Genomic DNA, 14,024 nt, shown 5'->3' with positions numbered 1-14,024 from the left:
ACGTTTTGCGCAATCCCCGCGTGCGTGTAAGCAAACCTTTAGCTGTGCCACCGGGACAGTTGACAAGCGCTGCGCACAGGTGCATAGCATTTGGAAAGCCTCTTTTTTCCTGTTTTTCCAACCTCAGCTGTGTTGCGCAAAGCAGCTGAGGTTGAAAAAGCAGGAAATGAAGGACAGGTAAGAGCCCAGGCGGGTGGGTGGGCCAAATAGCAGCAGACACAGAACCGGTTCTGTGTCTGCTGCTCTTCAGAGCTACTGGTTCTATAGAGCCAGGCACGACCGGTAGCATCCCACCCCTGCCTACGAGGCTTCTGGAGGCAAGTTGTTCCACTGGTTAATTGTCCTCACTGCTAGGAAGTTTCTCCTTAGTTTCAAGTTGCTTCTCTCTTTGATGAGTTTCCAACCATTGTTTCTTGTCCTGCACTCCAGAGCTTTGGAGAATGATTTGACCCGCTCTTCTTTGTGGCAGCCCCTCAAATACTGGAATATTACTATCATGTCACCCCTAGTCCTTCTTTTCTTTAGACTAGCCAGACCCAAATCCTGCAGCTGTTCTTCATATGGTTTAGTCTGCAGGACTTTGATCATCTTAGTTCTTTTCTGAACTTTTTCCTACTAGGGTTTTGTAAAGCAGCACTAAATACTTCACATGATCTTCATTCTATGCCTCTGTTTATACAACCCGGATTGCATTAGTTGGTGTTTTTTTTAATAAATTTTTATTGGTTTTTAAGACAAACATAGACAGACAAAACATAAAAACATCAAGCCATCTTCCATATATATACATACAGTGTGTCGGTTGGTTTACAGATTGTTTTGTGCTTCCATTTCGTAGTCTTCAATTACAATTACATTGTATATATTCTCATATTTTCAATCAAATATTAAGTACATTAATATCATTGTTAATCAATCATTTGACGATACTTTTATTCATTCATGTTTTATGAAATAATCCATGTTTTACTTAATTTGTTTTATGACAGTTCATATTATCATCTCAAATCTATCCTACAATCATTTTGTAGATATAATAAGAATACATTTTTATATATTTATTATTTTCTAAAAATCTACATATTTCATTACCATGTTTTATTGTCTAACCATTGATAGATCCCAAATTTTATAAAATTGTTTATCATCTTGTTCTCTGATTTCAAATGTCAATCTACTCATTTCAGCACATTCCAATATTTTCTTAATGATTTCCTCCTGTAATGGTATTTTCTCATTTTTCCAGTTTTTGGCAAATACAATCCTAGCCACTGTTAATACATTTACAATCAGGTATTTCAAGTCTTTACTAGATATTTCAGGCAAAACTCCCAATAAAAATATCTCTGGTTTCAAGTCTATATGCTTTTTTGTCATTTTTTCCAACCGCATGTGGATTTTAGTCCAATATTTTTTGGCATCTGCACAAGTCCACCACATATGGTAATATGAGCCAGGTGTCTGATAACATTTCCAACATTTTTCAGATTTATTCTTGAACATTCTTGCTATTCTTGTCGGGGGGAAATGCCACCTGTAAAACATCTTATACAAATTCTCTTTATATGCTGTTGACATTGTCATTTTATAATTTTGAGACCACAATTTTTGCCATTTCTCTAGATCAATCCCATATCCAAAATTCTTCCCCCAAGCAATCATAGTTTCTTTAACTTGTTCTTCTTCTAGTTTAATTTCTAATAAATATTCATATAATTTTTTAATCACCTTTTCATCAGTACCTGTCAAAGTCTTACCTAAATCAGTCAGTTTATCATAGAAACCTTCTGTTTTAGAATCTTTGTCATACCTTGAATGTATTTGCGCACATTAAAACCAATTCATCTTTATACCTTGTTCCTCTAATTTTTGCATAGATTTAAGTTCACCCTTTTCATTCAATACTTCACCATATCTGTTTGTTCCTTTTTATATATTATAGGATAAGAAAATGCTTCAATAGTCGGTAGCCAGACTGGAATTTACAAATAACATTGCCTTTTAGTCTTCTCCCAATTTAACCACAGAGACTCCCGTATATAATGTCTTCTAAAATACCCCTGTGTTTTAGTTCCTTTATACCATAGAAAAGCATGCCACTCCAACAACCGATCATGACCCTCTAATGTCAACAATCTAGTATTTCTTAATGTTATCCAGTCCTTAACCCACATCAAATTTGTAGCTTGGTAATACAACTCCCAATTAGGCAAACCAAATCCTCCTCTTATTCTGGCATCTTGCAAAAGTTTTAACTTTATTCTCGCTTTCTTACCTTGCCATATATATATTTCAACACAATTTTATTTAAATCTTCAAAATAATCTTTTCCAAGCCTAACTGGAATTGTTTGGAACAAATATAAAATTCTGGGTAGTATATTCATGCAATGGAAGGTTCAACGATTCTTGTAGTGTTTTATAATTCTGCCGGAAGTCCATCTGGGCCTGGTGCCTTTCCGTTGTTTTGCTTCTTAAGTGCTTCAGTTAACTCCATCATCGTTATATTGCTTTCTAACATTATTTCAATCTCTGTAGGTATCTGGGGTAGATTAGCATTCTGTAAGTACTGTTTAACTCTTTCCTCATCAATATTCTCTTGTGTGTATAGTTTCCCATAATAGTCTCGTATAATTTCCTTCTTCTCTTTACTACCATAGCAAACTTGGCCTTGGTCATCTATTAATTGCAATATTTTCCTTGATTCTTTCTCCTTTCTCAATTTGTATCTACCTGGTTTATTTGCATCTTCAAAATAGTTCTGTTTTGCACCTCTGATTCTCTGTGCTAGTTCTTCTTTTTCCATTTAGTCCCATTTTATGTTTAATTATATCCATTTTTAACTTAATGTCCTTTTTCTGTGGCATTTTCTGTAGCTCTTTTTCAAGTCCTTTATACTCATCCTCTAATGCCTTAGAGGCTAGTCTTTTCGTGGTATTTTTTTCCCCTTGTATAGTCTATTATCAAGCCTCTGGCATATGCCTTCATTGTATCCCATATGTTCTGCATTGATGTATCTTCTTCTTTGTTTTCTGTAAAAAAGAAAGCCAGTTCTTTCTCCATCCACTGTATGAAGTCTTTTTCCTTTAATATAGTATTATTTAACGTCCATCTAGATCTTCTTCTTTGTCCTTTCCATTTAATTGTCATTGGATTGTGATCTGCCAAAGTACTTGTTTCAATATTTATTTCTTGAATATTAGCTAACAATTCTGTTGACATCCATATCATATCTATTCTGGACCATGATAAATGTCTGTTTGAATAGAAGGTGTATTGTTTAGTCTTAGCATTTCTTTCTCTCCATGTATCTTTTAAATTTATTTCATCTATCATTTAAAAAAAGGATTTAGGGAGAGTCTTTCTGTTTTGCTTTGTTGTTTTCTGTGCTGTATAGTCCAATTTATTGTCTACAATTCCATTAAAGTCTCCCATCATAACTATATTAGCATAGTCCAGTTCAATTATTTTCATATGTAATTTTCTATAAAATTCTTCTTGATTGTCATTCGGGGCATAGATTGCAATCAGGAGTGTTTTCATATTATTGTCCATTATTTCCACCATTAGTAATCTTCCATCGTCATCGGCATAGATCAATTTCACTGGGATAATATCTTTAATGTATAAAACCACTCCTCTTTTCTTGCATTGTATCAAAGAAGTAAATATTGTCCCTAATTTTGGCTGTATCAGCAATTGTTCTTGTTGCTTTTTAATATGTACTTCTTGTAGACAGATGATATCAAATTTTAATTTCTCTAATTTATGGAAAGTTTTCCTTCTTTTAACAGCTGAGTTAAGTCCATTCATGTTAATTGTAATCAGTTTTTTCTCTTCCATGGTTATATTTTATGGTTAGGTTTAGCAGCTCTCGTAGATCTTGGTTCACGTTGTTCTTTGACTTCCACCTTTCCGCCTACTGCACCTTCTTCCTTTTCAGTCGCTGTTTGGTAGTCCTCTTGGAATTCAATTAGTGACTTTTCTTTTTCTGCCTCCTCCTCTTTCTCTCCAAAATATTCTGTATAAATAATTCAGCTTTCTCAATTGAGTCAATTCTATGTTTCTGTTCTTGCCATGTGAACATTAAACCTTCTGGAATCAGCCATCTATAATTCACCTCTTTTTAAAGTAGAATTTTAGTCAGAAATCGGTATTCTCTTCTCATCTCTCTCACTCTTCTGGGTACTTGTTTCAAGATCACAGTCTCCTTGTCTTTATATTTCAATGTTTTCTCTCTTGCCACTTGCAATATTTGCGTTTTAATGGCTTTCTTTGTAAATCTGATGTAAACTTCTCTTGGTAAACTATTTCTCATTGCATATCTTGTGAAGACTCAATGAACCTCATCTATTCCATCCATCATCTTCTCTTTAGTTATTTCCAGAGCTTCAGCCAAAATTTCTATCATTATGTCAGCTAGATTTTGTCCCTTTTCTTCCTCTATGTTTTGGGATCTGAGATAAAATTCTGATCTGTCCATCTCCCAACTCAACATCCCACTTTTATCATGTTCAACCACAGTTAATCTGCTATCAATATCTCCAATCTTCTTATCTCTTTGTTTATCTTCTTCTTCTTCAATTTTTTGGAATCTCTCATCATACTTCATCATTTGTTGAAAGTTCTCCACCTTTTCATCAGTTTTTCCTGTTCTTTATTCAATGTTCTCTGTTCTCTTTTCAATATTCTCTGTTCTTATTTGTATATTTTGAATTCCTTGCATAATCATCTGCAGCGTCACTTTTTCCTGTTCTTTTTCTTGCTGTAACATCATCTGTATTGAGCGTTGTCCTCCAGATGGGGAAGAGGAAGAAGTAGAAGTTGAGGAACCAGGGGCTGTTAGTTTCCTACTCATTTCAGACAATTCAAAATCTTCAGGTTCTTCTAGACCTTAATCCACTTGTGAAATAACCAATTGTAATTCCAAGTAAAAATAGTGGGGGTGAAGAAGCCAAATAATAACAATAATAATAATAAGAGAAAAATTCTTCAGGTTCTTGTATACCTTAATCCAATCGATTGGTTAGATAGCAGTGAAAACTGAAAAATGGAAGAAAAGACCATAAAAACACACAAAAAAAGAAAAAATTGTTAAATCCTGGAACAGGCGGAAAAATAAAAACCTAAAGAAGAGAACAGAAAAGTTCTTCAGGTTCTTCAACACCTTAATCCAATTAAAAAGTCTCAGGTATAAAAGGATGCATAACAAAAAAAAAGAAAGCCACAAAAAATACCAATATGGAAGGTAAATAGAAAAAAAAAATACAAGGGATGGAGAGAGAAAAAAGAAAAGAGACTACTCTCTTAAAAAAAAAGAAAAGGGAAGGAAATCATTAATACTAAAGCTTTTCCTTCAAAATAAAATGCAAACGTAAAAATTAGACTTCAAAAACAAAAAAGAAAGACAAAAACAAGTTCCAAAAGGCCAAAGATCCAAATAGCTATTACAAAAAGTAAGCTAGTAAGGAGGGGGTTTGTTAAAGTAAGAAATAGCCCAGCTTAAAAAAAGTAAAAGGAGCACACTGCACTTTGTTTGGTTATCCAAGGCTTTTGTTAAAATTTATAACTCTCTTCTCCAGAGTCTTATCATCTTTTTTTTCTATAAACTTCAACACCAGACTCCAGCTCTTGATAGAAACCCAGAAGAGCACCTGCAATAATACTCTCCCATGCTCTTCTCTCTATCTTATCAAACAGGCTCATAGTCCTTGAAAAGAAGTCTCAGTTCTTTCTCAGCTTTGTCTGGTCAAGAAAAAAAGAGATAGAATATTTCCAAGCCTCTAGCTGGCAGTGTTACAAAGTTTCTTCTGCTTTCACTCCCCCCCCCCTTTTCCAAACAAGATATAATAAAAATTAATTAAAAAGGGAAAAAGATATTAGAAAAGATGACTAGAAGGGAGTCTCTAGCCTAAAATATTATAAAGTCAAAAAGGAAAGAAAGAATAGGTGGGAGAAAAAAAAAAACCAGTCCAGTTTCAAAATCTAAAATCGTGTGTAAAAAATCCAGCAAAGAGAAAAAAAATAAAATAAAAAAAATATTACGTTGACTTCCTGTTTAAAATCGCCGCTTAATCACTTCTGTCAAAACTTTTACAGATTCTTTCTTTTCCTTAGGGTGTCCTTTCAAATCTTAAAATAAAGAAAAAATTCTCACCAAACCGGCACACTTTCTCTTTCCGTTCTCTTTCATTTCAGAGCTGTCCCAACTTCAGCAGCTTTAATGGCTGCCTCTTTGCCGCTGGCAAAAAGAGCTCTCTCCTGGATCTACCAGGGACTTTGCAGTGTCCCTGGGATTGACAGGATGCGCTCTTCACTTTCACCGTCTCTTCGGGACGGTTTAGCTCCGATAGGACCGTCCAGGAGCAAAGATATCGGCAGTGATCTCAGACCTCCAAGATCGCATGCCGTATCGTCGCGACACCAGCTCCGCCCTCCCCAGATTGCATTAGTTGTTTTGGTTGCTGCTGCACACTGCTAGCTCATATTCAAATGATCATCCACCAGGACTCCAAGGTCCCTCTCACAGTTACTATTTTTGAGTCAGGTCTCACCTAAGCGGGTGATACTAAACTGGCAGGAATAGCCAACAAGTCAAGAAGATAGGATCAAGATCCAGATGCATCTTGACAGATTTGAACACTGGGCCGTATCTAACAACATTAAATTCAGTGTAGAGAAAAGTAAAATCTTAGGCATGAAAAACCCAAAGTACACATATAGAGACTGGGTGAAACCAGGCTTAATAGCAGTAACTGGGAGAGGGATCTTGGAGTCTTAAATGGACAAGCAGCTAAATAGGAGCCAGCAGTGTGCAATGACAGTCAAAAAAGCCAATGCAATCCTAAGTTGCATTAACAGAGGGATACAATCAAGATCAAGGGAGGTACTAATACCACTCCATAAAGCCTTAGTAAGACCACACCTAGAGTACTGCATCCAGTTTTGGACACCACATTATAAAAAAGATGTTGAGACTCTAGAAAGAGTACAGAGAAGAGCAACCAAGATGATCAGGGGACTGGAGGCTAAAACATACAATGAATGGTTACAGGAACTGGGCATGGCTAGTCTAGTGAAGAGAAGGGCCAGGGGAGACATGATAACAGTGTTCTAATATTTGAGGGGCTGCCACAGAGAGGGAGGGGGGTCAAGCTATTTTCCAAAGCACTGGCCAGACAAAGGATAATGGGTGGAAAATCACCCAGGAGAGATTCAACCTAGAAATAAGGAGAATTTTTCTGACAGTGAGAACGATCAACCAATGGAACAAAAGTTGCGTTCAGAAGTTGTGAGGGGTTCATCACTGGAAGTTTTCAAGAAGAGACTGGACTACTATCTGTCAAAAATGGTGTAGGGTTGGACTATATGACTTACAAGGTCCCTTCCAACTCTGTTAATCTATATCTGTATCTATCTAATCTGTACTTCTACATTTGATTTTTCCTGCCTAAATGTAAAGTTTTGCTTTTCTCCACATTAAAATTCATTTTGTTGGATAGGGCCCAGTGTTCAAGTTTGTTAAAGATCTGTTTGGATCCTGAGCTTGTCTTCTGGATTGTTGGCTATTCCTGGCAGTTCAGTATCATCTGCAAATTTGATGAGTTCCCCTTCTGTTCCCTCATCTAAGTCATTTATGAGCGATTAAGTCATTTTTGAGGTGATGTCCAGCAGCTTCAGTCTCATTCTGAAGCCAACAGTGGTGGCCATGGGCCTGCTGAAAGGGGCCCATTGCTGCTTAGGCTGCTACATTTGGGGCCAGCTGTAGCTTCTGGCTGGTCTTGAAGGGTAGCCCCATGTGGGGGTCTGACAATTATTCCTGTGTACATTGGAATATCTTGAGATATTTTGAAGGCAAACAGATGAAGCAAGTTTTAAAACAGTCTGACAACAAGAGCTGTATTTGCTGACAAGGTGAATATGAGTGAAAAAAACCAACACACTTCCAAACTGCTACTAATATTGGTCTCCCTTGCATCAAAGTGGCTTGAATAGGAGACTGTTGACAAAGAAAAACCAGCATGCAGTGTTTGTTGCTACTTACTTGGGTGGGTTTAAGTTGAGGGGACACTGTGGACCCCCATAATGATTGTCACTATTGCCTGGAACATTTTTGATAAACCTGAGTTAGGCATTGAATGCTGCAACCACACGTTCAGGAGGAGAACGGGTGTCCATCGTTTGTTTCCTGATGGCTCTGTTGCATAAATGACCCGATTCCCATGATTCATGTGGAGATCAGATGCTTCACTGGACACCCAACCTCGGGTGGGCTGCACTAGGAATGGACGGCTGCTGGAGCGCTCCCTTTGACTCTGCCTCACTTTCCTCTTTGATCCCGTTTCCAGGTGAAACTGGTGAACATTCGTAATGACGACATCACCGATGGGAACCCGAAACTTACCCTGGGTCTGATCTGGACGATTATCCTTCATTTCCAGGTAAGGTCGTGGCTTTGCTCTGGAGGGGAGGAGGAGGAGGAGGAGGCCTGAGGTGGCTTGTCTGGCCAATTAATCGCCTTTCAGGTCAGGGAAAATAAGCAGCTTTCCCGTTAGTATTTTTGGTGATTCACTCATTGCGTCTGCTTCTGTTTGGAGCTCCAGATCACCCCTGAGGTTGTCGGGAAGGGGCCTTTCCTTTAGGTGAAGTTGCCTGGCTGTGTGTGGTGGGTGAACAATGGGCATGCTGTGTTTTGGGGAAGGGGTGGCTGCCATCCCACAGGCTGCAGAGTAGTCTTGTTACCCTTAACGTCCTGGGACATTGTATAATGGCACCTTATTATTTATGTATGCATATAGTTCATTTGTTAGAACTTCCCAATTGTAAAACAACTGTGATAATATGAAAGAAACCGCTGGATAAACAAAAGGCTCATGACAGAATATAAATAGGGAAGCAAGATCTCATTGTCCCAACCCTTGTACAGAGGCTTGTCTAACGGAGAGGACTGGGGAAACCGTTTTTCCCTGCAGGGCCTTCAGGGTAGGAGCCATATGGATCTCCAGAGGGGACATGGACAGCATGCTAATATTGTGGTTGCCTTTAGGTTCATTCTTAACCTTTGTGTTTTGGCTTCCTTTGATTTTCTGAGATACAGAGATAATTTTGTTGTAAGAGAACGCAAGGCCTATGATGCTTCCATTGGGCAAAAAAGCCATGGAACTGAGGAAGATAAATGGTTGTTCCCATTTCGCAGCTGGTACCCTGGAGTTAAGCCTTGAGAAGGTGTGATTTGTCAAGGCCATTGCCAAATCATTGCAGCAAAGACATGGACTATTGGATTATTTATTAAATAATTATATGGATTATTTATTAAACAATTTGTGTGCCGCCCATCTTGTGCACAGAAGAGAATTAGAGAGTGGAGTGGAATGCTATATTTGTCTCCAGTGCAATAGCTCTCAGTGTACATTCCAAGCAACAGGATAATCGTCATCATGATAATGATACAGGTGATTCTATATGCCTTCCTGACTGTATGCCTTGCTAATCCACAGAACCACTTGGTTGCGCTGGGTGGCTGCAGAAATTGAATAAATAAATCTCTGCTCTCCTTAGTTCATCTAAGTTATATCTTGTACACTGACATGGGAGTTTTTTCAATATTTGGTTCTAAGGAATGGCTTTAACTTGCAGTGTCATCTTGTATCTGAATAGTGGGGGGCGGACAGTTGAGGTGCTGTGCAAGAGTCTTGAGAGGCATGTCAAAAGTTCTTGAGTAATCTTCCTGTAATACAGCTGTAGTGGGGAGCCTTTATTGCTGGAATACAAGGCATCTGGCCTGTGTTGAGGGAGGGGGCAGGTCAGCAACCAGCAGTGCACCCCCCAAGAGTAGACTTGGCAGCTCTGTGTTTTCCTGGGCTGGAGCCAGGAGCTCTTTGCCTGCTTCCCTTGAACTGAAGAAGGCAAGACTGCCTTTCCCAACCGCATCTGCCCTGACAGTTGAGGTTTGAGTGATAGCCTTGATGCAGGGAATGCTTTTCTGGAAACAGCCCCCTTGGCTGCACCTACAGGCAGCGCTGTGCCTGCACTGCGTAATTCATCTGTGAGCCACTCCTTCCACTTCCCTGGCCCATCTCTACCCACCACATGGCAGGCAGGGGGAAAACTGGCACAATGGAATAAACCAAAGGATGAATGTTTCACTGAAAGAATAGGCATCCTCAAATGCTAAAAGGCTCAGAGAGGGACCTTTGAGCCCATGTTGGCTCCTGGCAACTTCCTGGACTAGCAGTTTTCTGGACAAGGCTTTTCAGCAGTTGGTTTGCCGCTGGCTCCTTCCTAGGGCTGAGAGAGAGTGACTGGCCCAACCCAAGGCCATCTATATCTGGCTTGGTGCCTACTAAGGCAGGAATAGAATTCAGGGGCTCCCAGTTTCTAGCCTCGTGTCTTAATCCCTACACCAAACTGGCTTTTTAACAATAAGAAGCATGCTGAATATGAAAGCAGAAATTAGTACTTAGGATGGCTACTCAACACAGAAAGATGCCTGAAAATCTGGGATTTCTCAAATAACTGGAGTAGGGTCTTGTTGCTCAGCTAAGAGTTGTGTGATTGTAAGTTTGCAGGTAGTTTCTTCCAGTCTGAATTCGCTTGTTAGCTGCAGCTGCAATAGGAGATTTAACAGAATAGATGACACCAGTCCCCATTTTTCATGAATGTCTTGATAAGTTACAGCCTCAGGAGCTGTGGGTCTCTGCGTAAGAACACAACAGAAGAAGAAAGGGTCCATCTCTCTCCTCTTCTCACCAGGCGCTGATTGCGAGATCTTTCCGTCCTATCCAGCGTTTTCCTGGATTGCCTTCTCTGCTTCAGAAAGGACGGGGGTGGGTGGGGAGATGCGTAGCTGGCGAGGAGGGTGGACCTGCTTGGTGCTCTCTGAGCTGGGTTGTTTGCTTGAAAAACTTTCATTACCCAGGTCGGTAACAGGATCAGTGCATCTGCAGGAAAACAGCCCAGCTCCAGAGAGCACCAGAACCCCACAGAACGAGCCTGAGCTAGAGAGATCTCTTCTGTTGGGACACTCCCCTCGGGGGCAGGGAAGGGAAGCTTCTTAAAGTCCCATGGGTGAGGTGCCAATTCTTTTCCAGTTGGGGGAGACTCTGCCAAGGACCAGAAGAGCCTGTGTGTGTGTGTGTGTGTGTGTGTGTGAGAGAGAGAGAGAGAGAGACTTCATTGAGTGTAATAGAGTTCATATGTGGCCTTTCATTGAGTAAAAGGATATTTAAAAAAAAACAAGTTTCAGTTGTACGATCCTTAATTATGATTTCCTTCCAAACACTGGTCCTGCCCCAACTGTGCTGCTGAATCCCAACCCCTCTTTGCTCGCCTTGCAGGGAGAACCCACCTCTGGGCTTGGGAGGGGCTGAACCCTGGACCTCCGTGTGCCAAGAGGAGCCCAAGGCTTCCTCACAGCTCTCAGCCCTGCAAGCTGGCGCCTAAGCCAGTCCTTGGCCAGGGGCATCCCCGGGGCCCTGCTAGGCGAATCCCCCACCCTGGACGGCCAGGCTTGCTGTAGGTCTTGCCTCCCCCTGATGGGCGGGGTGGGGGGTGTTGTTTGTTTAGAAATGCAAAAGGACCTGCATCAATTGAGCTGAAAGGCGTCCGTTGCTTATTGCTGCCGGATAATAATTCCCTTTTAAAAGCCAGGTGGTGTTAATGCATTCAGAGGTCGGCATCATTTCTCGAAGCGGCGAAGGAATCAGGTGGGCTCTGCAGAAGCCGAGGCAGGCACAACCTCCTGCTCCCAGAGACGGTCAAGGGAGACTGGCCTGACTTGAGCCAACACCAGTGTGGTGCTCATCCCCCGATCCCTCCCCATTTCTGGCCAGGCGAGCACTAGGTGGCACTGCTGCCTCAAGAACAAGTGGAGGGGAAATGGGGAGGGGTCTGACTGCAGAGGAGCCCCTGGGAAGGTGCTGGTGCCCAGAAGCTGTGCCTGTTGCTGCTGCTGCTACTGCTTGGGCAGCGGTGGGGAGAAGAAGAACTTGGCTCCTTCTGGCTCCTCCCTCCTTATGGAACATCCTTCCCCCCCCCCAACCCTCCCTGCTGAGCTTCAGGGGGTCCAGGCCTGGGGGGGGCAGGGGGCGGGTGAAATGCTACCGTGGCTTCATCGTGGGGCTGATACTGGCTCTCTCCTGTGCTGTACAGAGTTTTCTTTTTAAATAATGTCTGCGTTAAATGTTAACAGTGGCTCTTTTTTTTATATCTATTGTTTTTAATCTTGTATGCTGCCCAAGATAATAAAGGTTTGTGAGGTGGACAGTTGTATAAATGGGGTAGGAGGTCAACTAATCAGAGCAGACAGCAAGGACCAGGCATGCTTTGGACGGGAGCCTTTCGGTCAGTGCCGGGGGGCTGGGCGGGTGGAGCAGAGGACGATGGGTCCCTGACTTCTAGGTTGGTGTAAAGGCCTCCGTTTGTATGGATTAGCTGGTGCCTTTCAGTGCAAAGTGCATGCATTCAAAAGCATGGATTAATTAACTAATTAAGGGTGATGACGGTTGCCTAGAATGAAAAAGGGGGGAGTGAAAGTCTTATGGCTGGCTGGTGGGGCACGGCCTGCTCTGCCCCCTCAACTGCACAGCCCCCTCAATTAAAGGCTGCCAGTTTAGCTAAAGGGGGATAATTTGGTGGGTAGGGAAAAAAACCATCCACCCTCCCTTCCTGCTCACAAAACGTGGAACTGATTCTCTTCCAGGAAACTGTCAAGGCAGCTTCTTGGGAACGGTTGGCTTTGGCCTGCTTTCTTTTCCAAACCAGAAGGAAACCCTCCACCTGGAATCTGTGGGGAATCTGTGTCGGTGGGTCAGAATTCTCCGCAGATAGCACTGGACTCTTTGCTCTTCAGCCTTTCGCAGGAACGTTTCCTAGTCCAACATTTCTCAACCCCAGCAACCTTCAGGTACATGGACTTCAACTCCCAGAATTCACCAGTCAGCATAGGGAATTCTGGAAGATGAAGTCCATCCACACAACTTAAAGTTGTTGAGCCTGAGAAACATTGTCCTTGTCTGTTTCACGTGTTGGTTGAATGGGATGAACAAGAAACAGGCAGGGGGCCCATATTGCTGCCCCCAGCTTAAGTTTCTTGCCATTAAGAAAATCTCTTTTCTTTGGACCCAGAAGGCAAATTAGAAAAAAGGATGTGCAGCTTCTAGTGACCTTTACCCCCCCCCCCCCCCAATCAAAGTGGCTTATTAGATATGGCAGCCGCTAACCTTTTGGCTCCTCTGCCTAGCACACAGCTAGAATGGCAGCTGCCTGCAAAACTGAGGAAGGGCAATACCCCTCCTGCATTGTGGACCGTTCTGTGGCCGGGCTGAGGAAGGAGAGTCCCTGTTAAAGGTGTCAGCGCTGCATCAGACGAAGGTCCACCTTGGTCTTGGGTTGTTCTCTGTCTGCAGTGGCCAGCCTCACGTCCCCAGGCAGAAGGTGGAGACCTCCCCCTCTCTTGTCCCATGGCAAAGGCTGCCTCCAGCCTTGGACTAACAATGATAAAGCCCATCTTCCATCCTTTAAAGCTGCCCAGGTCGTGGTCTTTATCACGTCTTGTGGCAATGAATTCCACTGGGTCGTTTTGTGCTTTGTGAGAAATCCACCTGGGTGGGCCTCCAACATTCTGTCTAGCTTTCCTAGCCGTGGATTTTAAAGAAAATGTTGAAAGTATTATATCTCTGCAATACTATAATGCCATTAGCCATGCTCGTTGGCTTTGGTGGGGATTGAAAACATCTGGATTACCTGCTTCTGATAATTTTTTTTTTTTACAATGTAAGAAATACCTGCTTGCATGGAGGGGGTGGTGGGGAGAACGCGGTTCCTTTGCAAGACGACGCCTCCTCTTCTGAGCTTGAGGATCTCCGGTGGCACTAGGAGGTGCCCAGTTTCCCCACCGGCCTCCAGGCTCCCAAGGAGGGGCCGTTGGGGTCCCACACTGGTCTCCAGCTGCAGGTCAGGGAAATCCCCCATCAGCCCTGAGGGGACATGGGTGCAGCTGACGGGGCCCTGAGGGTCTGGGTGGCT

The 14,024-nt window shown here is 42.1% G+C and overlaps 1 protein-coding gene across 1 annotated transcript in view; it reads left to right on the top strand.

Annotated features, from left to right (window-relative positions):
• Nucleotides 1–14,024, top strand: part of MACF1 (microtubule actin crosslinking factor 1) — a 294,628-nt gene that overhangs the window by 92,777 nt on the left and 187,827 nt on the right. The window contains 1 exon segment of the mRNA XM_087970253.1: nucleotides 8,348–8,440. Within this exon segment, the coding sequence (XP_087826379.1) occupies nucleotides 8,348–8,440 (93 nt within the window).

Source organism: Notechis scutatus, chromosome 8 (genome assembly GCF_049901735.1).
Source record: "Notechis scutatus isolate UNSWTSFEM ecotype Mainland chromosome 8, rNotScu1.2, whole genome shotgun sequence".
Taxonomy (NCBI): Eukaryota; Metazoa; Chordata; class Lepidosauria; order Squamata; family Elapidae; genus Notechis; species Notechis scutatus.
This window is presented reverse-complemented; position numbering and strand designations above follow the sequence as displayed.